Source organism: Diceros bicornis, chromosome 18, assembly GCF_020826845.1.
Source record: "Diceros bicornis minor isolate mBicDic1 chromosome 18, mDicBic1.mat.cur, whole genome shotgun sequence".
Taxonomy (NCBI): Eukaryota; Metazoa; Chordata; class Mammalia; order Perissodactyla; family Rhinocerotidae; genus Diceros; species Diceros bicornis.
This window is the reverse complement of record NC_080757.1, coordinates 9,380,439-9,405,522: the sequence shown is the minus strand read 5'-3', so window position 1 is coordinate 9,405,522 and position 25,084 is coordinate 9,380,439. Positions and strand designations below refer to the sequence as shown.

The following is a 25,084-nucleotide window of genomic DNA, read 5'->3' as shown; positions in this document are numbered from 1 at the left end:
CTGGGTCATTTCAGGAGAAGCTGAAAACTGGGCTCAGAGAAGACACCGCTGGGGGTAGAATACTTAAGATTTATCAACAAGGGTCAAACAATTTCTAAATAAATAGGATACCAAATAGAGTAGCAAAGTAATAAATAATAGGAAATACAAACTACCTCAGACTCTTAAAAACAGCTTTCAAATATTTTTATTATTCCAAACTAATCATTTAAGGAGTAGTCTCTTTTGAAACCAGACCCTGGCCCACTGCTCCATGTCAGACTCCCTGCCTTTGCCTTCCTGCGAGCTCTCTCTCAGGAAGTGGCTTATATTCCAACTGATTCCTTTTCAGTTTAGTTTCACTTCCACCAGCCTACGCTGGTCTGCAGAACAGCAGCAGCAGCATGGCCTGGGAGCTTGTTAGGAATGCAGACTCCCAGGCCTGCCCCAGCCCTCTTAAAACTGAATCTGCATTTGAACAGGTTGCCCAGGTGACAGTTGGAGCAGCGCTGGTGAGAGTATTCTGTCTGTGCTCTGATTCTCTTCTGAGACCTTACCCTCTCCACCTGTCCCTGGAAGGGCCCAGCAGACTGGCCTCTGTGACCCTCAGTGCCTCCAGTGCTCAGCACAGTTGGAAATCTAGACCTACCATGCGATTCCTAGACCGCTGTCTCTCTCCCTTCTGAGAGAGAAGCATCCTGAGGGCAGGACTCTGTCTTGTTGCCGCTGTGTCCCCTGCACCCACACCAGCACCTGGCCTTTTAAAGGCCTCAATCAGCATTTGCTGAAGGAGTGAAAGTCTGTCACTCCCTGGGCAGCATTCTAGGCTGCAGAGTTTGCTCATAGAGAATAGCATCTTAGACAGCAGTGAAGGGTATAAAACATCACATACCCTTGGAGTGGGGGCGTCACAATCTCCCTAACCCAGAGTTTCTCACACTTGGCACTACTGACATATGGGCCGGACAACTCTGTTGTGAGGGCTGGTCTGTGCATGGTGGGATATTTAGCAGCATCCCTGGTCGCTATCCCCTAGATGCCCATAGTACCTCCCTCCCTAATTGTGTGACAACCGAAAATATCTGTAGACATTGCTGAATGTCTGCTGGGGCAGAACTGCCCCCAGTTGAGAAACACTGCCCTAAGCCCCCACCCAGGGAAGTTGTGAACACTGTGTGCAGAGTAGATCTCATGGTCCTTACCCAGCAGGCACAGAGAAAATTAGCAAAGTCACTGGTGAGGGCAGCAGCACCCACCCCCAACCCTGCAAGTACCCATCATGCCCCAACCTGCCCCTGTGGCCTGGGCGTGTAGAAATGTGTCACTAATCATGGCGGATCTGAGAGCTGCTCTTACCAGATGCACTGGCAGCCCAGGGCTGGGGACCAGTTTCTTGCATACAAAACCCCCAGCCTATGGATGGTGCATATGTGGGCCGGTTATTTTGGACAGTTTAGCTGCAGATATGTACGTCTAAAATTCCTGTTATGCTGTAGAAATAACATGGGGCAGCCTTCTCAAAAGAACTGTCCTGGAAGGGAGGGAAGAATGTTGGGAGTGATCCTATGTGCTGGGAGGGCAGAGGAGGGCCCCTGGGCCGAGTGCCGAGGTCTAAGGAGGCCCATCGCCAAATGGCCTTCCCATTCCACTGAGACAACCCCTGAGCCGCATGAAGTTTGGGGGAGCCAGGGCTGGAGTCCCTGAGAGACAGGGCCAGGGTACGGCTTAACAATGTCTGCTAGATTCTTTCTGGGCCTGAGATAGCCCTGGTGGGATTGGGGGTTAGTTCATCAGGGTCTTTCAGGAGAAGGCCAACATCTGTATTTGGTAAACTCATCAAGCCAACGGATGCAGATTCAGACCCTTTTGTGTGCAAGGTTCTCCTCAGGGTCCTGGGAGGAGTCCAGGGCATCCTAGATGTAGGTTCTTCTCCTTAAAGCACTGCAGTTACTTGAGCAGACAGAAGCTACATCGATGAGTTACAGCATCAAGACAAAGTTTTAAGTAGTTCAAAGCAACAATAAAAGAAATGTCATGAATGTCACGAGTCCAGGCCTTGTCATGGTGTGGTCCAGACAGACCACACAATGCTCCATCTGTCCTACCTATCTATTTGTCCATCCGTCCATCCACCCGTGCACCCATCCATCCACTCACTATCCATCCATCCATCCACCCACCCATGCACCCATCCATCCATTCATGTACCCCTCTACCTGCCCACCCATCCATTTGTCTGTCTGTCTACTCATCCATCCATCCATCCACCCACCCACCCACCCATCCATCCATCCATCCCTCCATCCACACACCCACCCACCCACTCATCTATCCACTCATTCACTCATCCATCTACCCACTCATCTGCCCGCCCATCCATCCATCCATCCATCCACCCACCCATGCACCATCCATATACTCATCCACTTGTCCGTCCATCCATCCATCCATCCATCTATCCATCTTCTCTCTGACTTACTCACTTTTGTTCTCTCTCTCTCATTTGTACAATGAAAATGTATCAAGTTTTGTTCTGGGCTGGAGGATATAAGGGCAAATGCTGTTTCTGTCCTCAGGAACCAACACGGCTGAGGATAGTATTTGTCCCACTTTAAGAGCTTGCTGCTAACAGTGCTCATCTGCCCCTCTCTCCGTCAGACGGGGAGCCCTGGACAGTTGAGAGTGCGTTGTCCATCCCTGTCTCCCTTGTGGCCTCTGGCACAGGGCCTGGTGGGTAGCTGCAGTGCCTAAATGTGCGTTGAATTGAACTGGCCTGGAGGTGGTGAGGGGTTGGACGATTCAGGTTGTTGGGAGAGGTTCAGAAAAGCTTAAAGAATGGTGCTGACAGGCATATGTTAAAATAGGACTTCGAGGACCTTTCGGTGGGAGAGAAAATGGGACCCCATCTCTTGGGCCTCTTTCCCTGTCAGGTTTCTGGTTGGGGTGGGGGTGGGGGTGGGGCTTCTCCTCCTCCTACCTCCTGCCCCTTGTCGTGCCCCTGGGTCTGAAATGCAGCCATGTGATGTGTCGTTGGTGATCACCACATGACAGCTGAAGCAGGGCACAGAGCTTGGGGTCTAGACCAGACTAGCTCTCTCTGGGTGGCTGGGGGACCCCTGGACAGGACGCAGTGCCTCACAGGGCTCCCTGCCCCAGCCCGTGCAGGTTCCTCAGAAGTTGTGCTGCCCCCCACCTCCCCATGCTGATCTCTCTGTTCTCACAAAGCTGCCCTTTCCTTCCCGCCTTGAAATCTGATAATGAAACTAATACCCAATATTTTTGCCTCCAAGAGAGGCAGGAGATAAACAGGAAGGCACGGGGGATTAAGGTGTCTCTCGAGGAAGGGGCTGGGGACAGGCTGTGAGTTGGTTGACATCTCTGTGTGGAGCCGAGGGAGCCAGATGTGAGCTGCTTTGCCTGATGCATTTTTCCATTTGTGCAGAGAAAATAAAACAAAGAGAAAAGAAAACAAGCTGTAAAATACTTTGCAAAGACTGAGCGTGGGCAATCGCCACTGGTGTCCCCTGACAGCTCCCGGAGCAGGCGGAGGGAGGGGAGCCCTGCCTGTCGATGTTCAGCCTTGGAGTTTTCTTTTGTGTGACCCGTTGTTTGGGAAGAACCTTTTGTTGGTGTAAGGTGCATACGGAAGAGGGAAACCAGCGCAAGGTTCCCCTTGGGGCGGGGGAAGGGGGGTGCTGAGCTCCCAGGAGGGGCTCAGAGGCTTGCGCAGCCCCTTTGGGGGAATGGGGGAGGTGGAGCTTTCTTTATAGAGGAGGACACAAGATTAGCATCTGTCTCCAAGTAGGACCAGAAGATGCTCCTAGTGGGGTCTTTCCCGTTACAAGAGAGGCGTGAGGAAGTGAGACTCGGGTGCTCCTTCCAGATCCCTGTCCCCAGGCAGGTGTGCCAGGCCCTGTGACTTCCGTGCCAGTAGGAAAGATCCAGATTCTGGGCTGTGGTCTGGGCCCAGCTGTTCCTTCCAGTGATGTGGGTCCTTTCCTCTGGGGCAGTGGGCCAGGAACCAGAAGACCTGGGTTCCAGTCCTGGGCCCCCCATCTACTGGCTTGGTGGTCCTGGGCTGGCAGGTCCCTTAATCCTTCTGAGCAACCTTCATCACCCTTGTCCGGCTGAATGAGTCCAAAGGGACAGTGGACATGCGTATGTACACATGACAGTCCCCTGTGCTGGTGGGCAGGGCGAGGCTGCGCCTTCTTTCTTTGCACCTGGTGAGCTCAGCCCCAAGGGCTGGAGGTGCTGAGGGACACCTTGTGAGGCTCTCAGACATCATTCTCTGGTCTAATTTGGCTTCCAGCTGCTTCCAGACTTCAGGCATGAGCTCTTTTCTCTTGTATCGCCCATAGCACCTCCTCCTAAGCTCTTGTCCGTCTCTACTTGTAAACTGAGTGACTATTGGGTGTGTGATTTGGGGGGTGACTCTAGGAAGAACATTTAAAGAAGCTTTTCATAAGATCAGAGAGAAAAATTAACAGGCAAATATTTTTTTAAAATCAGAAAAGTAATATATGAATAAGAAACTGGTAAAACTATTTGCAGCTTGTATGGTAGAAAAGACAAGTGGTTTTTAATCCGTCGTATGTAAGAGCACTAGACATAGTGGGAAAAAAAAACACCTTATTTGAAAACTGGGCAAATGGCATGAACAGGCAATGCACAAAAAAGAAATATAAATAGAAAAACACACGGAGCAATGTCCAACCTCACTGGTAATCAGAGACATGCAAATTAAAATCATGTGTGCATGTGTGTTTTCCAGACAAATTGGCAAAGATTAAAAAAAAAAGAATGCTGATACCAAATGCATATTGTTATTCTTTTCAAGGGTGTGGTGAAATAGGAGCTCTCATATCCTGCTGGGAGGAGTGTGAGCTAGGACAGCCTTTCTTGAGGGCAATTTGGCAATTTGGATCCCGAGTTAAAAACATGTAGATCCAAAATTTAACCTAGCAATTCTGTCTTGAGAAATTGACTGGGCAACAGGCATCAGAGCAGAGTACAAATACATATGTTCAAAGGTAGTTACCACTGTGTTGTTTATAACAGTGAAAAACTGGAAATAGCCTAACTGCCCATCCTGGGGACGCCCTGCTTTTAAATGCACCCACTGCAGAGTCCAAGGAGCCCGTTACGTGTATCTGTACAGCAGAGGACTAGACAACCTTTCAAAATCAGGAAGAACGTGATCTGACATTAAAAAATGTTCATCATTATGAGAAAATAGGCTAGGAAGCAAGATGTACAAGTATGATCCATGTCTTAGGCAAGAATTAAATAGTTCCACAGCTGAGCAACTGTCAGTTAAAGCCGGGAAGGAAAGACCCCCGTGTTAACAGTGGTTGGTGGACATTTGAGCAGGTTTTTTTTTTCCTTTCTTTCTGCTTTTGTTTTTCCAGTGTCTGGTATTAAACGTATGTTTCTTTAGAAATTACATGAAAGGCGATTTAAACAAACTTAGCACAAAAGCAGGGCAAACCATGTTGAAGAGTGAGCAAGGTGAGGCCAGATCTAAGCTGGAGTTACCCTGGTTAGAGGCCCAGAGGAGCCAGATCACAGGCGTCAGCGTGCAGGATGAAGGCGGCCCGGTGGGGGCCGTGCTGGACGCCTGGGGAGCCCACAGCCCTGGAGCCTGAGCTGGGCTGGCAGGAGATGGGCCTGGAAGTGACACTGAAACTAAAACACGGAGGATGAGAAGGATGCAGGCAGATGAGGAGGGGGCTTGGGAGGCAAGGAACAGCATATGCAAAGCCACAGAGGGGGCAGGTGAGGGGTCCTCACACACGGCATGCTCTAGAAACTGAAAAAAGTTTGGCACAGCTGAAGTATCAGAGCGAGAAGGGGAAGCAGGACCAGCTATTCAGAGCCCCAGAGGCTGTGTTAAATGATGTAGATTTTATCCAGAAGAAAAGCGGGGAGCCACTGACAGATTTTAAGTAACAGTCATCCTCAGATTGGAGTGTAGGACTCCTGCTCTGCTTACAGTGTTGAGGCAGGATAGCTTGGAGAGGTCAGCTCAGGTGACAGGGGGGCCAAAGCCTGATGGGATGGAGAGGAATGAATGGACTTGGGGAGGTGCCTCTGGATCCAAGTGGAGACCCCAACGCAAAAGCTGTAAATATGGATTTGGGAGTCAGGAGCACAGAGGTGGTCACTGTCGTTGTGAGGGGTGAATGAGGCTGACCCGGCAGAGCGTCAAAGTGGAGGAAGGAGGGTGCTAAGGTCCTGAGGAGCATGAGACTGGGCAGGAGGAAAACCAGAGAGGAGGATGCTGAGGGTCCTAGAGGACCTAGAGGCCAGGAGTGTGGGCCACCACGCGATGGGAAGTTGTCCAAGTTGATACTGGAAGGAAGATAGTGCAGCAGGCCCCAAGCTCTCAGTGGCACAAGGAGGAGTGTACAGCCTGGTGGCCGGAGCTCAAGGGTGTGGGGAGTGTGCTGGGTAGACGTAGAGGCAAAGGTTGATGCCTTGAAACCAGTGCATGAGTCTGCTCCGGCTGCTGTAACAAAATAACACAGGCTGGGGCGCTTAACGCACAGACATTTATTTCTCACAGTTCTGGAAGCTGGAAGTCCAAGATCAAGGTGTCAGCAGGGTTGGTTTCTCCTGAGGCCCCTCTCCTTGGCTTGCAGATGGCCCCCTTCTCCGTGTCCTCACACAGTCTTCCCTCTGTGCGTGTGCACCCCTCGTGTCTCTCTGTGTCCAAACTTCCTCTTTTCATGAGGGCACAGTCAGAGTGGATTAGGGCCCACCCTCGTGGCCTCGTTTTAATGTAACCACCTCTTTAAATGTCCTGTCTCTAAGATAGATCCTCTCTAAGATATCTCCAAATACAGTCATGTCCTGAGGTTCTGGGGTTGGGGCTTCAGCGTATGAATGGGGGGAGGGACACGTCAGCCCATAACCGGCAGGATTTGGGCACAAGGGGAATGCCTGCTCCACCTCCCAACTGTGAGGCGGGTGTGTGATGGGTCGGAGGCGGGGAGAGTAAATGAACCATCTCCATGTGCGAGGGAGGCAGGACGTCGGCCGTGGTTCGGGTGCGGCTAGGTGGTCAATGCGTGCTTATGGATACAAACGGGGGAGCCAGGGCAAAGCTCCCCGAGAAAGGACTGCCTCCCATCCGCAGTGGAGAAGGTGGGGGGAGTGGGGGGGGACAGATTCTCCGGGGCCCCCGCCCTGATGCCTCTCTCTGCCTCCCCCGCAGCCTGCAACTGCAACCTGCACGCGCGGCGCTGCCGCTTCAACATGGAGCTCTACAAGCTGTCGGGGCGCAAGAGCGGGGGCGTCTGCCTCAACTGCCGCCACAACACGGCCGGCCGCCACTGCCACTACTGCAAGGAGGGCTACTACCGCGACATGGGCAAGCCCATCACCCACCGGAAGGCCTGCAAAGGTAGGCGGTGGGGGCGGGGCCTTGGGAACTCCAGCCTCCCTCTCTTCTCTCTGCCTTTTTCTATTTCTTTTTTCTAGTCCCCATACATATCGGCATTGACTGAGATCATCACTCACACACACACACACACACACACACACACACACACGCACGCGCGCACGCACGACCTCCCTGGTATTTGGAGGTGTAAGCCGAAACAAAGGGGCGATGGAGAAATGGATCCCAGGAGAAGAAAGGAGAAGGTGTGATTCCTGCGAGGGTGCAGGGCTCCGGGCCCCCGCCCCCGCCCCCTCCCGGCTTCTCGTCCCTCCGCACAGGTGTGCCGCATACCACAGGGCGGGGGTCATGTTCACCAGGCTTACCATCGGCACAAAGGAGTCTCTTTTACCAAAACCACGCGGACGTATTTCTTAGGATGTGTGCGCACGCCCCCCAAGCCTCCAGCACTCACACAGACACGCACAGTCCCAGTGAGGTCGGCAGCTTCAGGGGCAGGGTCTCAGAAGGAACATGAATCCACCTGCAAATAGCTTTACTTCTCAGGACAAAAAAACGGAGAGAAGAGCCTCTATTTTCGTTCACTGGAGCAAGCACTAATGTTTTAACTTTCCGCTGTTTGTTTTCTCCCCCTAACACAAATGAAGCAATGCAGATGACTCAGAGGAGCAGATGAAATGCCAGGGAATTTAGTGATGTTGAGGGAGAGAATGGGGGCCCCCCAGCCCACATTTACTTTTGGGAATTCCAGGAACCAGGGCTCTCCGGGTCCAGAACTTGGGGCCTGGAGCCAGGGCTTGCCATGAGCATGGCTTCCCAAGAAGATATTTATCTCTGAGGGTTCTTGGGCCACAGTCCAGCATGAACGGGGTCCTGACTTGGGCTAGTATAGACCCTGACAGGGAGAGACCCAAGCTTTGGCAGACTTAGGCCCAGACGATGAGCTACGGTAGAGAAACCCTTCTATGGCCGCTGTTCAGCTTTTGGATGAAGCCAGAGTATCATCTTCTTAACAGGAAATCCACCAGATGTTGGGCACTTGTGCTCAGGACCGATTACATAATTTGCAGGCCCCAGCGCAAAAGGAAAATATGGGGCTTCTTGTTCAGGAATTACTAAGAATATGAAAATGGCAACAGAAGCAGAGCTTCAACCAAGCACGTGCCCTTATGAAAGAGGGGCCCACAAAGCCGGCCCTGCTTGTGCAGAATGCTTTTCTCCAGAAAATACAGGTTCCCAGTCTGTCTCATCCAGGAGAAATCCCCTCCAAGTGAACGGGAATGAATAGAGTGGCTCCCAAGACACAAGCAAGCTCTCCTTCCAGATCTGTGGACCTAAGGCTGCCTCTGGTGGTTCTCAAGAGAAATTTAAGCATAAAGGTAGCTGGGCTATTTCCACATCAAAAAACAGCTGATCCAGGTGAGAATCCCCCAGGAGACTGAGCAGGGACTGAGAAGGTGGCCTGGGCAAAGGGACCAAGAAATGTCTGTAGTGGCAGGAAGGTGTGACCAGGGAGGGAGGGCTTTGGGTTTTCAGAGCACAAAGCTGGAAGGTCTCCAACTCCTTTGTCTATATCCAAGTGTTCATTGTCTTTCGTTTACAGAAGAAATTGAAGCGAGGGTCTTGTAAACAATTGGTTGCACATAGATTTCTTGGGGATTTGGCCAAGAAATTTTAATCAACAGGGGCCACTCAGGTGGGCCCGTGCGTGAGAAGTTCTGGGCTCTGTGTGGAAGGGCGATGATCATGTACTGTTGTGCTAGTTTCTGCTGTCAGAGCAGGAAAGACATGCCCCTTGAGAGGCAGGAAGGAGCAGGGCCTCGGTCATCTTGCCATGTGCCTCCCCTCCCTCTCCTCTGTTACTGTGTGGAGGGACAAGGGCCATGTGTGGCCTCTCACCACTTGGAGTGAGATGTCAGGAAGCTTAGGGTCCTAGGAACCTGCAGATCATTCTCCGGGGCTCTGCCACTCTGGTTAAGTGGCATGGGGACACCTGGCTTCCTTTGCTGGTTTCCAGGAGGGACAGATGCAGGCAGACAAGGGTATGGTCTTGTTTTATTATTTCAAATCCTGTGGGCAGTCTTGGTGGCTGTGTCTTCGCTGCCAGCCCTGGACAGCAGTAGCCCCCGGTCTTGGTGGGGACCCTGGGAGAAGAACCCAAGGAAGAGGAGAAATGTAAGGATGGATTCTGCTCGAAAGCACACTTGCAGATCCTGCTGGAGAAATGTGGTAGGAGGGTGGGGCTGTCAGTGCCTCCTGACTGGTGAGGAAAGACAGTGCCTCAGGGATCCTGCTACCTGACTGGTGAGGCAGAACACCACCTGGCCGCTCCTAACACTGATTGGTGAGGAAAAGCACTGCCTGAAGGGCCCTGCTTCCTGATTGGTGAGAAGACACTGCCTAAAAGCTCTGCTCTCTCATTGGTGAGCAAGAAGAATGTGACCTCAAAGGTCCTGCCATTTCATTGTTGAGGAAAGGCATCTCTTGAAGGTTCCAGATCTTGCTCCTCAGCTCTCCTTTTCCTGGTGTCACCTGCTTAGGGGATGTGGGAACTTTGAATTCTCAGTTCTCCCTCGGGACACTTCCCACCAAAGAGAGACCCTGAGACCTTGGTGGGAACCAGCCGTAGGAGGTCAGTCTCTGTCAGGGGGTTGTGTACCCTTGAGATCTTCAGACAGGGGTCTCTCTGTCATCCCGCACGGAGTCTGCTGTCTTGTCTTCCCAGGGCTAGACACTTTAAGGAAATGGTTCCTTTGGTGGAAACATCTGGCCCCAGCATTTTGATCTCTGATGATTTGCTCTCAGAAGCTTCCAGAATCTGGTAGTTGTGGAGCCACCCTCAGGCCCTCGCCTCCTGGGATTGACCTCAGGGAGCCCCCTCATAGCCCTCAGGGGAAGGCTGCACTTCTTTGCCCTGTTTCAGATGCATTTCACAGGGGAGCTGGGACAACTGGCAGTGGCTCTTGACTCAAGTTGGCAGTTGACCTGAGAGTGCTGCTTGGGAATGGCCATCAGGCTCTCTTTACCCCTGACTTCCCAGGGCCTGGGAGGAGCCCTGGGCAGGGGGCCCAGGCCACCCATATACACTGCTGGCGATTGGCTGCCTCCTGACCTTGTTAATTTAGAGGAGGGGTGGACCCAACAAGAACAGCTTGGAGCAAGGGCATTAGATTCCAAACGTTGTTATGCAGCCCCTCATTTGGGAAGTTTCATAGCAACAAATTTGTTGGGTTCTTTCTCCCCTCCCCTAGTTTAGAACCAAACCGGGGCTGGCAGGGCTAGTGCATACAAAGGGCCGTAATAAACATGCCCAGGGAACAGGCGGCTGCACTCTCTGGCTATTCAGCGCAATTTCACAGCACCGCGAAGGCCTCATTATGGCGTGGGCTGTTGTCCTATACAAAGTCAGATGAGATGAATTTCTCCCTTTTCTGCGCGGAATGGTTGGTGAATGATACTCGTCCTGGAATCTGTCAAAAGATAGGCGGTTTTGTTTACCATTTGTCTTCTTTATGGACTTGAGGGCTCTTTCTCTTTGGAGCCGGCAAAGAAGACGTTGCCATTTAACCATTTCAGCTGTGCCTCCATTTAAACGATATTAATTTATCATCTTCCCGAACCATCTGTGATGGATAAAGACATTCCAGGAGTCTCCCGTGAACTGAATTGCAATGAGAATTAAGAAATTAACCACCACATCTAGCGTCCCGCACAAAGGGCTTGGTTCCATCTCACTGCGCAGCCTGTTTCTTTCGCTCGCTGCCCTGCCCCCTACAAGTCCACAGTCGGCCTGGCTGAATGCAGGCTGCTAAGAAGGTGCCCGAGTCCTCCGAAGAGGCAGGCGGTCGCAGGGCAGAAGCACATGATGGTCCTCCCCATCTTTGCTAGCGTGTGCTGGCTGCTCCCATTCACCCCTGTTTCTCCTGGCCACTCTGCCAAGGGTTGGGGAGGAAGTGAGCACCTTCGGGCCACCCACTCTGGCCCCCTGACCACTGTGTGTGGCTCCCCATGTGTTTCTCACTCTAGATTCTCGACCTTCCCTTCAGGGCATCCTCACTGTACTTGTCTCTAACTTGCGCGGAGGTTCTCACCCTTGGCCACACTTTGGAATCACCTGGAGGTTTGAGAATACTGACGCCTGGGTCCTCCCTGCAGGGCTTCTGGTTTGATGAATGGGTCCAGAGGAGAGCTGGACTCTGGGAGGCTGAACAGCTCCCTACGGCTGAGAACCAGGGCAGTGGGAGAGTAAGAAGTGAGGACAGGGAGCTGCTATTGTGTTGAGAGAGGAAATACTCACGGGTGGCCTAGGTCCCAGGTTTAGTCTTTTGAGGGGAGAGACTTATTATCAATAAATTTAAATGTTTTTTATGGCTCTCTTGATGAAAACTGGTTGGTGGGGGGTGTGTTTAAAATTTAACAAAATTTAAATCTTGCCGGGCAAGGCTGGGAGCGTAGCTAGTATAGCCGTTGTCCAGATGAGATTGGATGGTCCTCACTGCTAGATTGTGTGTATGTGTGTGTGTGTGTGTGTGTGTGTGCGCACACGTCTAGATATGATCATTTGAGGGTTTAGTCACAGCACAGCTAAGAACCTGGGCCCCCAGCCCTTCCTAACTCTAAGGCGGTGTCCATGCAGCCTATGAAAGCCTGGAGGCCTCAGGAGTGCCCTTTCATTTTGTGGATCCCTTGTCGCATTTCCATTCCCTATCATCAGTTTGGGGGGTGCAGGGAAAAGGGCTGGTCATCTTAGGCAGGAAGGTGCCCAGTGGCTGGAGCAGCTCCCAGCTTAGAGGCAGAGACCACAACCCAAGAAGTGGACTCTGTTAGGGTGCAGCTAAGGCCAGCACCCACGGGGAGAAAGGCAGGAGAGAAAAATCCCCTGTGGAAGAGCTCCACTCCCACTGTGGCCTCTGTTGCAGCATCCTTTTCCTGTTCCCTGGGGAAAGTGGGGATCAGAAATCCTGATCTCCAGATTTGGCTCCAGGTTCAAAGCCTGTAGAGCATCAGGCAAGTCACATGACCTCCCTGGACCTCCGGCTCCTCATCTATGAAATCGTATTCAGATTTATGGTCTCGGAGTCCATATGGCTTTGACACGGCACGTTCCTCATGCTCTTTTTAAATAGTCAAAATTTTATGGATCCCTGATACAACAGGACAATGTCTTGTCAACGTCAAGTCTGTGACCCAGGAACTTGGAAGAGCTGGCAGAGCCAGGAAATTAGGTGGAAGTGGTTTTGTTCCAAGGTCTTTACAAATAAATAGTGTCACTGTGTCTCGGCCCTGCTCTGAAACAGGGTCTCTCAGGCCCAGCCCTTCGTCTCCTTCTCCTGGGCATCCTTGGCCAGTTTCTCCACCTCCCTGGGGTCAGGCCCCTTGCCTCTGAAGCCTGCTCCCATCCTGATGCCAGTCATTCCCAGAGGGCCCCCGGGGGTCCATGGTCTAGAGCAGAGAAGCCTCCTGGTCTTTGAGCCCTCTCCCTCCCCTCAATTAACGGAGGGCATTTTACTGGGGAAATAGCTTTTGCTACCAGGAGAGCAGCTGGTGGCCCCAGCCAACAGACTTGGGATGAATAGCTTTTAAAAGCATGGAACTTGGAGTTGTTGAGACCGGGATTCAAGCTCCACCTCCAGGCAGGGTACTTATGCTTTGGGGTAATCATAGTCCTCCTCCCTCTGAGGGTGGGGGTGTGGAGTAAATGAGGTGTAGAGGAGGTCCTGGCACAGGGCCTGTGCTCCACCATACGTGTCGGCTGCTGTGATCTCTGTACAAGGAGAGGAAGAGAGAGTAACCGGGACCCTGCCCTTGCCAGCATGCACACACAGCGAGGCCGTTCCTTTGGTTCTCTGGTTGCCTTAGTGCTTTCAGTGAGCGGTGATGCGTGGGCGAACCGGCCCCTCTCACTTGAAGGGCTCAGCCCCGATGTGGACTTGGAGGCCGATTCCCACAGGGCTGGGCAGGGCCCCAGGGATTTGCCCTAATGCTGTTGCACACTCTCCATAAAGGATTTACACACTTTGGGAGCAAAAATGACAAACGAGTCGACAGCAGAGATGAGAGCTCAGCAGCTGCATGTGGAGGCCCTGCGTGGAGAGGTGGGGATGGGCTGTGTGTGTCAAACGTGGTTCTGAAGATGCCGTTGAGAAAGACCCGGCAGCATCTGAGGGGCTCCTGACAGGCCTGGGGCTGGGAGCCGGATGCAGGGCCCTCGCTGGCCCGCTGCACAGGACCCAGGCACTCCAGCACCTCCCACACTGCGTTGTCCACCCCTGCCTGCCTGCCCCGAGCCTGTGTGGGCAGACACACACTCTCTCTCTCTCTGGGAACCATCTGTAGGACCTGTGCCTTTCGCCCCAGCTGTAAATCTGGTGCAGGAAGACTATAGTTAACTAGATCACGGAGGGTCAAGTAACCCAGTTTGGGATTACGGGGCTCTCTCCCCTTCCCCTTCCTGCTGTCTGCACCTTGATCGGAAAGTGGCAGGGGAAAGGAGAGGTCGTGCAACTTGAAACATTGATTCTTTTGTGGCTCCTTAGCAACTGCGGAGGAGGTTGACACAGACAGCTGAGACGAAGTCTGTGGATTATCTATGGATTTAAATTATCCTCGCTCCATCATTAGCATGGAGAATTTAGGAGTGGGGAGTGTACCTAGTTGAGGCTGCCGATGATATAGGATGTGAGGGGATTCTCTCTCCTGCTGGCCTCTCCCTCTTTCCTCCGGATTCACAGGGTAAATGGGAATCCTTTTCCCTGTGAAGAGGGCAGCAGATGCATCCTGAGTTGGTTCATTGATTCCGCAAGTATTCATTGAGCACCTGCTGCATGCAAGGATGGGTTACAGTGGTGACCAAGACAGACACGTTCCCTTGGAGCTTGCTTTCCGGTGGGAAGTGGAAAATAAATAAAGAAGAAGAAATAAGAAGATTATTATAGATTGTGGTCAGTTACATGGAGGAGATGAACGGGGTAGAAGGAAAGTGTAAGTCGGGGAGCCGCTCTAGCAGGTGGCCAGGGCGACCTCTCTGAGGACAGGACGTTTGAGATGAGCCCTGGAGTGTGAGGAGCAGACAGCTGTGGGGAAGCTGAAGGAAAAGCAGTCATCGAGTCTAGAAGCAGGAAAGGGCTAGTGGGCCCTGGGTCAGAAGGGAGGTGAGGCAGGGCAGGGTCAGCTCACGGGTGTGTGGAGAGGAGGTGGGCCCCGTTCTGAGAGCAGTGGAAGCCACTGCAGGGCGTTAAGGAGAGGGGAGGCTGGAGTGATGCGTATCCCTTACTTTTTAAGAAGCTTCTTCTGTAAGACGTGCCACAGATGGGAGAAAACATTTGCACATCACGTATCAGACTAAGGACTTGAATCCAGAATATGCAAAGAGCTCTTAAAACTCAACAATGGGAAAACAAACAACTCAATTAGAAATGGGCAAAATACTTGAACAGATACTTACCAAAGATATGTGGATGGCAAATCAATACAGGAACCATCGTTAGTCATTAGGGAAATGCACATTAAAACCACAGTGAGCTACCACTACACACCTAATGGAATGTTGAAAATAAAAAGTACTGACAGTGCCAAGCTGTGGTAAGGACGTGTGACAACTGGAACTCTTGTACCTTGCTGGCAGGAATTCAAAATGGCACAGCCACTCTGAAACATAGGTCAGCAGTTACTTATCAAGTTAGACATAGACCTGCCATAATACCCAGCAATCCCACTCCTAGGTATTTATCCTAGAGAAATGAAATCCATGTTGATAACAGCATTATTCATAATTGCCAAAAAGTGGAAACAACCCCAATGTGCTTCAGTGGGTGAATGGATGAACGAGCAGTGGTACGTCCGTACTGTGGAATACTACTCAGCAATGCAAAGGAACGAGCTGTTGAGTCGCATAGTAGCATGGACACATCTCACATGCATTTGGCTAAATGAAGGAGGCCAGTTTCAAAAGATTGCATACTGTACGATCCCATCCATACACACTGTACACCCGTACATTGTATGTATTGTACAGTTGCAGAATAAGATGTCTGAAAAGGTGAAGCCGTAGGGATGGAGAACAGATCCGTGGTTGCCAGGAGTAGGGGTGGGGGCTGACTGCAGAAGAGGAGCGTGAGGGAATTCTTGGGAGTGTTGGAATGTTCTGTATCCTGATTGTAGTGGTGGCTACAAGAATCTATGCACGTGATAAAACCCGTAGAACTGTACACCAAAAAAAGTGAATTTTACTCTGTGCAAGTAAAATAGTAATAGTAACAATAATAATAATGAAGCTGCTTCCACAGGGCTCTCTGACACTGTGTCTTTGGGCCTCCTTGTTCCCCATCTCCTATTCCTCACAGCTCTGAATTCACTTAGAGACCAGTCCCCTTGGGTCAGCACCGCCCCCTCCTCCCTCAGTCTGAGCCCCGCCCCGCTCATCCGCCTGCCTGGTGTCTTCCCCGCCCCCTTACCTTAGGTCCCCTCCATTCTGGAACGCCCTGACAGCCTTGGCCAGTTTTCACGTTTCTTTTCTTGTTTGTCGACCCTCCTCATCCTGTTTTGGGGAGTGGAGAAGACAAGTGCTGGACGTCACTTAGTGCCTCATGTCTGTCCTCTCCCCAGTGCCACCTCTAGGGGCTCCCATCAGACCTCCGCCGAGAGGCCCCACACACTTACGAGAGACGTGGGAAGCCTTCGGATCTGAACCTGAGTTGCTCTGAAGATGCTGCCCCTTCCTGTCTTCATGCACTACTTTTACGTGCACGGAGCATGCTCTGGTCCTCCTCCTCCTCCTTCCTCCTCTCTCCTCCTTCCTCCTCCACCCCCTTCCTTCTTCTTTTTCCTCTTCCTCCTTCTCCTCCTCCTCCCTGACCTCCCACAGCAGCCAGAGCTCAGCCTGGCCCACGTGGCAGGGCCAGTCCACAGGGCCCCACCTGCCCCTCCTTTTCTGTGGATGGCATCCAGGTACACAGACCAGTCTTACTCAAAGCAGAGAAGGATGTTGCACCCTAACCCAGCACCACAGGCAGACATGGACCTTTGGCATCAGCTGCAGGCCTTCCGGTCCCAGGCGGCCTCATGATTGGCTCTAGGTAGCAGCCCGGTTCACTGACAGCAATGGCCCAGGATTCAGGGCAAGGCGGTTTCTTGGCCTACTGTGCTTCTCCATGCCTTGGAGGCCTTGTGAGGTCTGGAAATGGTGTTTTCCCATCGGACCTGGCTGGGAGGGGCATGCCTCCGACACCTAATGTGTGGGCCCTTTCTTCTTAAAGGACTGGAATAGAGGGCTTGCCCTGCATACTAGGCAGGTGGGGCTGAGGCCACTCGTGGGGCAGGGCCCCTGGCAGACGCTCTTCCTGCAGGCTTTGCTTCTCTGACCCTGTGCCAGCTCCTGGTCAGCCTGCAGACCCATACCGCCTGAGGCCTATGTGGGCCGCACTTTGGAAAGGGCCCTCAGATTGATGTGTCTGTGAGAACTACTGTGGAATCAGAGTTGGGGTGGACTCGAGTAATCACAGGGACCCTCATAACTTCTCTGCCAGCTGCTGGGGTCTCGGGGGCCCCCAGAACTGCAGCCTTCCTGGAGGTTTCCCTCCCCCAGCAGAGGTGTGACTTCCACAGGGGTGCCAGGGCACGAAAGGGGCCCCCATGCTGGTCCAGTGGCAAGACAGTCTGCCTTCTCATGAGGCCAGGGACGGGCCTGGGGCAGAGCCCTTGGGAAGAGGACACTTACCTGAGGCTAAACACAGGGTGTGTGAACGTCCTCTGGTGGCCAGAATAATGTACCACACGCTGGGGAGCTTAAACAACGGACATTCATTTTTTCACAGTTCTGGAGGCTGGAAGTCCAAGATCGAGGTGTCAGCAGGGCTAATTCCTCCTGAGGCCTCATTCCTTGGCTTGCAGATGGCCATCTTCTCGCTGTGTCCCCACATGGCCTTCCCTCTCTGTGTGTCTGTGTCCTAATCTCCTCTTCTTACAAGGGCACCAGTCGTATTGGATTGGGGCCCTCCCTAGTGACCTCATTTTAACTTAATTACGTCTATAAAGACGTTATTTCCAAATATAGTCATGTTCTGATGCACTAGGGGTTAGGACTTCAACATATGAATTTGGAGAGATACACAGTTGAGCCCATAACAGAATGAAGCTGTCCTTCACGACTGGCCAGAGGCCTGGGTGGCAGTCGTGATGACGTCTGAAGCGAGGATCTGTGCCATGGTTGTTCCCTCTCCCCCCTCCTGCCTGGAGCTGCGCCAGTGGGTCTGGGCTCCAAGCTGGCTCCCCTCTCTTTCATAAGTGTGTGCCCTCGGATCGCTGCCATTTGAGGGTCCTGCCTGACCCCACGGAGCCCTGGAACCAGGTCCTCAAGAAGTGTAGGCAGACCCTCTGATAGGAACCCAGGATAGATGTCCACAAGCCACGGTGTGAGCTGCAGTGGAGAGGGGGCCAGCCTCAGGCGAGCGTCTCCTCCTGGTGGAGGCTGTGGGCCTTCAGGGGTCCAGGACAGAGAGAGTCAGAGGGAGCAGGAGAGGCAGCTCTTGGGACAGGACGCTGGGCTTCAGGACTGTCTGCCTTCCAGGTCACCTTCGCCAGGACTCTTAGAAACCCCTGGTGCCTTCTCTTAGCTGACAGACAAAACAGGTCTCAGCGAGGAGATTCTGGCACAATGCAGTGGGCAATGGTGTCGGCCTTAGACTGTTTAGTGGGAGTGTAGACCTCTGTCCTTACAGATGAGCCACCTGAGGCCCAGAGAGAATGAGGTGCTAACCTGGGGTCACACAGTGTTACTGGTGGGACAGGCCCAGACCTGAGTCTCCCGACGCCCATCTGAAACCGTTTTTGTGCCCTGAGCTGTCTGTTCCTGTCTGATGGTCCAGAGCAAGGGACAGTCTGCCTTCTCTGCACCAGGAGGCCTTCTAGCCCTCTGTGTTTGTGAGAAACCTAACCCTGCCTCCTTCTCAGGGCCTGGGCTTCCGTCTGGTCTCACCTTCCTCTTTATGGAAAAACTCTCGGGCAGGTTGTTTCCCATGACCAGGTGCTGCCTGCTCTGTGCAAACGGGGTGACCTCCTCTGAAAAAGGTGGCTGACTTCCAGGGAAACGGGAGTCACCCAACGGGCTTCCTGTGGCGGAAGACGTCCTGACCCAGACCACATTCTCAGAGTTAGGGGGGCTCCCTCTTCGTCCCCTCACCAGACCTCTACCAAGGGAAAGACCTCCACTTACCTCACTTCCACCTTCTCCCCAGCTCAGCCCACCCCCGCTCCCCTGCCCCCTATGGTTCTGTGTGTGTGTGTGTGCACGTGTGTGTGAGAGAGTTTGCAGGAACCTGTGTGTCTGTGTGTGTTTCAAGGGTAGGGACTGCAGCAGGATCCCTTTGGCTTTCTCTTTCTAACAGCCAGGGTTCGGGGCCTCCTTTGTAACCGGTGGGCTCAGACGCCCTTCCTGGGACATTGCCAGCCAGATTCTCTTGTCCCAGGCTGCAGAGGAGCCCAGGTTGGGGTGTTGTCATCCGTCAGTGCTCCCCACACCTGGAAGCTCACCCTTTTTCGCACAGGGGGTATAACTTGGGCCTTCCCTGTTCATGGGTTTTTGGGGAAAGCCCTTACTTTGGGGCTGTGTTGCTTGGAATTGAGAAGGAGCGTTATGGAGGTCTCTCGGTTAGGATTGCGTTTGGCTGCACAGAACAGAAAGCCTGTCTAGCCCTGGTTTCGGCAGGTAAGTGCGTATTTCTTCTGCAGAATGAGAGGTACAGAGCGGGCAGTCCAGAGAATGTTTGGGGCTGCGACAGTCCCTCAGAGGTCAGGCCCTTTCCCTCTCTCCGCCTGGTCTCCTTTTACCTGTGGGGTTCCTCGCCAGTCTGCAGTCTCCTCCTCTGTTCGGTCAAACTAATTTCACAGGCTGGCGTGAGGACCAGAGGGGACGACTGTATGAGCGCGCGGGTGTGCTAAGGTGTTCACAGGTGTCTACGCTGGAGGAATGTTCTGCATCTGATGATCGTCCCACCACCCTGGAGGTGACTTGAGCAGTTCTGAGGCCCCCCACCTTTTGGGACCCTGATGGCTTCTCTTCCTGGAACAGTGATTTGCTTGGAAACAGTCAGCCTGCTGCTTCTGTTAGACCAGACCAAGGGGCCAGTGGGTCAGATTCTTTGCAGAATCTTGGGAGAAAGATTTGGAATCCTAGCGGCAAAGCACCTCTCCATCAATCAAAGAATGGGCCCTTGGGACGTGCCTGCTCCACAAAGCAGAGATGGCCGCCCTGCCATCACTGAGGATGGCCCTCAGCTCCAGCCGACCTCAGCTGGCACCTGGCTCCTGACCAGGATGCCGGCCCGGTCAGCGGGGTGGTCACCAGCTGCAAGGGGTCGTAGGTGAGGGCGATGCTCAGTCCTCCCCCTGCTCCCCCCAGATTCTGCTCTGGGCCAGTTCCTGCCGCAGTCCTGGGCCGACGGTGGTGCCTGTTGGTGACTTGGCTCTGACCCTTCAGTAACCGAGCAACCTTTAGTGAACTCTTTCCAGCCAAGTGCAAGGATCCAGAAGTTACTGGTGCACAGCTGTGTTCCATCAGCACCGAGGGGAGGACTTCTTGGTATGAATCTCAACATCACCAGCAGGCTTGCAAAGCAGGCCGTGGGAGGTCAGCTGACATGAGCCTCCAGAGTCCACATCTGACTGGTGCCCACACCAGTGAAGGGGCTTGGGATGTGGGGTTCTGTGCTGTGGCCCTCTGCTTTCATATGGCCAGTTGACAGACGCTGCCCATGCTCACTCACCCTTCCCATCACAGGGATGGATTTAAGAGGCCGAAGGGAAAGGTCAGAGGTCTTCTCCAACCATTCCCTTCCTCACCGTCATCATCCACAGCTTGCATCAAGGCTGGGTCTTTTCTGAGTCAAAAAAAAAAGAAAGAAAAGAAAAAAACAAGAGGGAATGAACCTGAATTTAGGGTCGATTTCAGAGGGTTTACTACTCTAGGAACAAAAGAGTTTCCTACTATCTACAGGGACGGGACTGGAGTAGCACCACTGTCCTCCCGTGGATCCTGCAATGTGAGAAAGCCGCACACAGTCCTCCAGCTGCCTCCTTGGCGCCCAGGGCCTTCCATCTCGGGACTGCTGCCCCCTGTCCCCTCTAACCTGACAGGGAGACCCACGGCCAGGACCCCTACTCCGAGAGCTTCCAGAAGCTCTCACGTGTCCAGACACAACTTCGACAAACAATTCCTTACATTCCTCTCCTTTCTGCTCTGCACCTTCCCTCCCTTCTCTTCCTAATTGTCCTTGTTAGCTGCTCTGGGCCCAAGGCCGGCTGGGAGAGGCCACATTTTCATCTGCAGACTCGTGCCCTCACGCTGAGCGGTGCTGGCTGGGGAAGTCCTAATTTAGCTCTTTTAGGAGCTCTGCTCTCACTTAATTTCTTGGATATTTTTCACAGTTGGAGTAGAAGCACGTAGCAGCGTGTGGCACCAATTGAAATAGCTACAGGATGCCTTCCTGCAGACATGGCCCCACCCTCTCCAGGCTTCCCTGGGGAGGGTGAGGGGCAGAACGTTTAGAACATTTGCCTCTTCTGACTAGTCTTCCCTTCCCGGCCCACACTCCGAGTCCCCTGCTCGATTCAGGGAGGCGGGGACTCAGGCCCTGCGTCTGCTGGTGTCGCAGTTCTCGCCCAGGCGTCGCTGTGTTGTGGGTGTCTTAGCGCAGGCTGCTGTTAGAAAATGCCATAGACTGGGAGGCTTAGACAACAGACAGTTATTTCTCACAGTTCTGGAGGCAGGGAAGTCTAACATCCAGGTGCTGGGGTTCAGTTCTTGGTGAGGGCTCTCTCCCTGACTTGTAGACAGCCACCTTCTTGCTGTCTGTTCACATGGCCCTCCCTGCCCCCGCTCTATGGAGAGAGCTCTCTCTTCCTTTCCTTATAAGGGCACTGATCTCTTATGAGGGCCACACCCTCATGACATCATCTAAACCTAATTACCTCCCCAGGGCCCCACCTCCTACTACCATCACATTGGGGGTTACAGCTTCAACATATGAATTGGAGGGGCACATTCAGTCCCTAACAGTGGGATGTCCCCATAAAGTCCTCTGCTATTCCGTCACTGGTATTGGGTCCTTAGAACACAGGGAGGGAGCCTCAGGATGCAGCATGACAGGGTGGGCAACCCCAGCCCTCTAGTGCATCCCAAAGCAGGAGGAAGGGTGTGGGGACTGCTCTGGGGCAGCAGCCACTGGCCTGAGAATTGGGGCCTCACCTTACCTCCCAGCTTGGCTGTTCTCTTTCTGCAAGATGCTGGGGGTTCCTTCATCCCCCAGTCTTTGCACACTTAATCAGAGTGTTTAACTAGATGATCAATGTGGTCCTTCCTAGCGCCACAGTTTATGGGTTTGTGATCCAGAGGCCTGAGCCTCAGACCTCTTGGCTGCAGATCAGGGTGGGCGGGCAGAGCAGGGTCGGGGGCAGCAGCCTGGGAAGTCACACCTCCTGGTGACTCCCTCTGAGCTGGCAAACCCCAGGGCTCCATCAGGCCCCAAACCCAGTCCCTCCCACCCAGAGGGTCAGCAGGGAAGCCTGGGGGCCGGGGAGTGAGAGCTGTCCAGGGAAGATGTACCTCTGGATTCTGACTCCTCTGCTGTGATCAGCCTGGGGCCTTGCACTCCTGAGAAGTGTTTCAGCGTAGGCCTTCCTTCCGGGGCTCTGGAAGGGCTCCTCAGCCTCACTTCCCTGCTGTCGAAACAGTCCTTTCAAGTCAGTCCATTCTGATTTTCATTCCCCACTTCCAGGTAGGCAGATGGCCAGTTGTCAGAGCTCCTGGAATGTGCATGGGCTTGGCTGGGCCTGGCCCCCCATCCCTGCTCTTCCCCTGGGTAGGGAGGGACCCTGGGGAGGGTGTGCACTGGCTCCTCCCTGCCCTCTGACCCTCCTGTTGTGTGTTCTCCGCAGCCTGTGATTGCCACCCCGTGGGCGCCGCTGGCAAAACCTGTAACCAGACCACCGGCCAGTGTCCCTGCAAGGACGGCGTGACAGGCATCACCTGCAACCGCTGTGCCAAAGGCTACCAACAGAGCCGCTCTCCCATTGCCCCCTGCATAAGTACGTGCAGGGTGCCCTCCTTCTCAAGGCTTTATCTTGGGTGCGGGGCAGGGCGGGGGGACCCTTCCGGATGCTGGTCTCTGACGTCCAGTGGGTTTAGCGCTCACCAATACAGATCTCTGTGCTTAGCAGGACCAACCCAGTATGAGACCTCCAAGCCTGTGGGGTCTTGCAGAAGCAGCTAGGGGCTCAGCAGAACCAGCCTGCTGCTCTCTGTTCTGGCGAAGACTGAGTCTCCTGCTCCTGGAGGGAAGCAAGCCCCTCTCCCCAGCCCAGGTCCTAGTCCCATATTCCTCCTTGACCCTAAACCTGGGGGGCGGAGGGGTGCTGTACCAGGGGCTGCCATTGCTGCTGCTGCAGGAATTCCAGTATTCCCCTGCCCCTGGCAGATTCAGAACAGAAAGGACTGACAACACAAGGCCTTTGAGAGAAGCTGGGCAGGGCTCCCGTGCATGACACCCATGGCCCTTATGGAGGATGACAGTATCCCTGAGGGTCCTAGAGGCCCCATCAGGCCAGCAGTTAGCCCCTTACTTGCTGGAATTTGGGGAGGGGTGAGCAAGATGGCAGGGGTCCCTCAGGGGCCTTGGCTCAATCGAGTATTAATATTTTAAAACTGGTAGGATCGCGCAGGTGTTACAAGCGCAGAATTAGCCCTGGGTGGAAGTCAAGCCTGGTTGAGAGCTGGCCCTGGCCTCGGCCTTGTTGATTCCCCAGCTAAGTAGGCCCCCTAGGCACGAAGCCTGCTTCTTTAGAGCAGGGTTAGCACTCTGGCCCAGGGACTGGGTCCACCACCTGTCTTTCGGTGGCTCAGTGATTTTTTTTTACCATTTTTAATGATTGAAAAAAAATCAAAAGAGTAATATATCATGACGTGAAAATGATATGAAAAGTTCAGTGTCCATAAATAAGTTTCATGGGGACACAGCCACGCCCACTCATTTACGTGCTGCCTGTGTCTGCTTCAAGCTATAACGGTGGAATTGAGTAGTGGCCATAGAGACCATCTGACCTGCAGAGCCTAAAATACTTACTAGCTGGCCCTTTACAGGAGAGGTCTGCAGACCCTGGCTTTAGGGTTTTCAGCGTCCCTTACCTCTGGGTGAGTGATGCTTCTCTGGTCAGTCACGAGGGACTTGGAACAAGCTTAGACACAAGCAAGAGGCTGGGGGCCCCTCACCCTTGGGGTCCTTGAAGTGGCCCCCACAGACCTTACAGAGAACTTATCACACACACACCGGGCGAGAGCCTTTGACATTGCACACCTCACCTGACCGAGCTGGGGGTGGCCCTCACTTCCAGAACACATGGGGCTGTGTCGGTTGCAGCCGCTTTTCTGACCAGTTTCTAAATCAGGAGACGTTTCCGCAGGGTGTTTGCAGAGGTTCAGTAACAGCAAATAACCCAAACCTGAGCCTCGGGATATTGAGGTCATCATCCATCTAGGGCAGAGCAAGTTGAAAGGGTTTTCACGACAACATCTAATTGTCAAGGTCCTACAACTTGCAAGTTCCTTTTTTCCCGTCTGTCCAAAAAGCTGCCAAGTGAACACGTTTAGAGAGCTGGGAGGAAATCAGCACCGCCCCTGGGGTTCTGAAAACATGCGGGACGTAAAGGGCGTCAGGGGCCGGCTGGTTGCTCAGAAATGGCTGGAACCAACACTTCCAGTCGCCAAGGGGAAAGACCTTGAAATGGAGCTGAGGTTTCAGAATCAGACGGAAACCTCAGGAAACCAGCTCTCGCTTTCGCTTTCCGGCACGCTCTGTACCTTATCCTCACAATGGGCGGGCTGATGCTGGTGCTAGCCACCTGAAGACCTGCGTCTCCATCCTACAGGTGCCCACAGTGCCTGGGGCGCTTGTTCCTGTTTTGTTACATCTCTGGGAGCCACGGGCTCTCTGCGTACACCCGGGAGCCAAGCCTAAGGCGCTGGGGTTGGGCAGCCAGTGTGGCTCCGTGGCCATGGGCCCAGCCCCATTCGTGGACTTGCAGGGTTAGGCTGGGCTGCCCAGATGTTCCCTTCGGAATGTTTCTGCTGGGACCAGGTAGCTCCTGAGAGCTAAGAGCAGGCCTGGTGCGAGGTCTGCTTCTTAATGAGCTGCAGTGAGAGGGCTCCTGGGGGCCACTGTTGCTGATAAAATCACCCGTGAGCAAGCTTTGACTCCAGGTTGAAGGCTGTGTCTGTCCTCTGCCTGTTCCTTCCTGAAGGTGCAAAGGCTGGCCTCTGTGGGTGGCTCTCAGCTTTGCCCCCAGGACCGAGTATTCCATCCCCATCCACCAAACCTCAGGTCCCAGGTGGTCTAGAGTCTGGGGGTCCAAGGGAGGTCTTACCCTGAACAGTCGGATGGTGGCCAGAGTCAGCAGGTTTGTGGAGGCCTCTGTGACCCCATTTACGTGGTCACTCACCAGGGGAGGCGAGTCCCTGCCCCTCAGGGACTTTTGGTCTGTGGTTTGGCCTCGTCCAGAAAGAGGAAGCCAGAGCTGCTATGCCTTTCTCAGGCACTGGCTGAACCCCTCACCTTTTCGGAGCACAGGGTTGGAGCCAGGAGCTAGTAGGAGCTAATTGCCATTCTAGGTAGAAAAGGAATGATCCCAATAAAGTGCATGCTCATTACCCCCTAC

General features: G+C 53.4%; 1 protein-coding gene across 1 annotated transcript in view; it reads left to right on the top strand.

Annotated features, from left to right (window-relative positions):
- NTN1 (netrin 1) overlaps positions 1-25,084 on the top strand; it is a 175,390-nt gene that overhangs the window by 101,884 nt on the left and 48,422 nt on the right. Inside the window, exons 3-4 of the mRNA XM_058559727.1 lie at positions 7,199-7,387; positions 22,313-22,462. Of these exons, the coding sequence (XP_058415710.1) occupies positions 7,199-7,387; positions 22,313-22,462 (339 nt within the window). The remainder of the gene's footprint in view (positions 1-7,198; positions 7,388-22,312; positions 22,463-25,084) is intronic.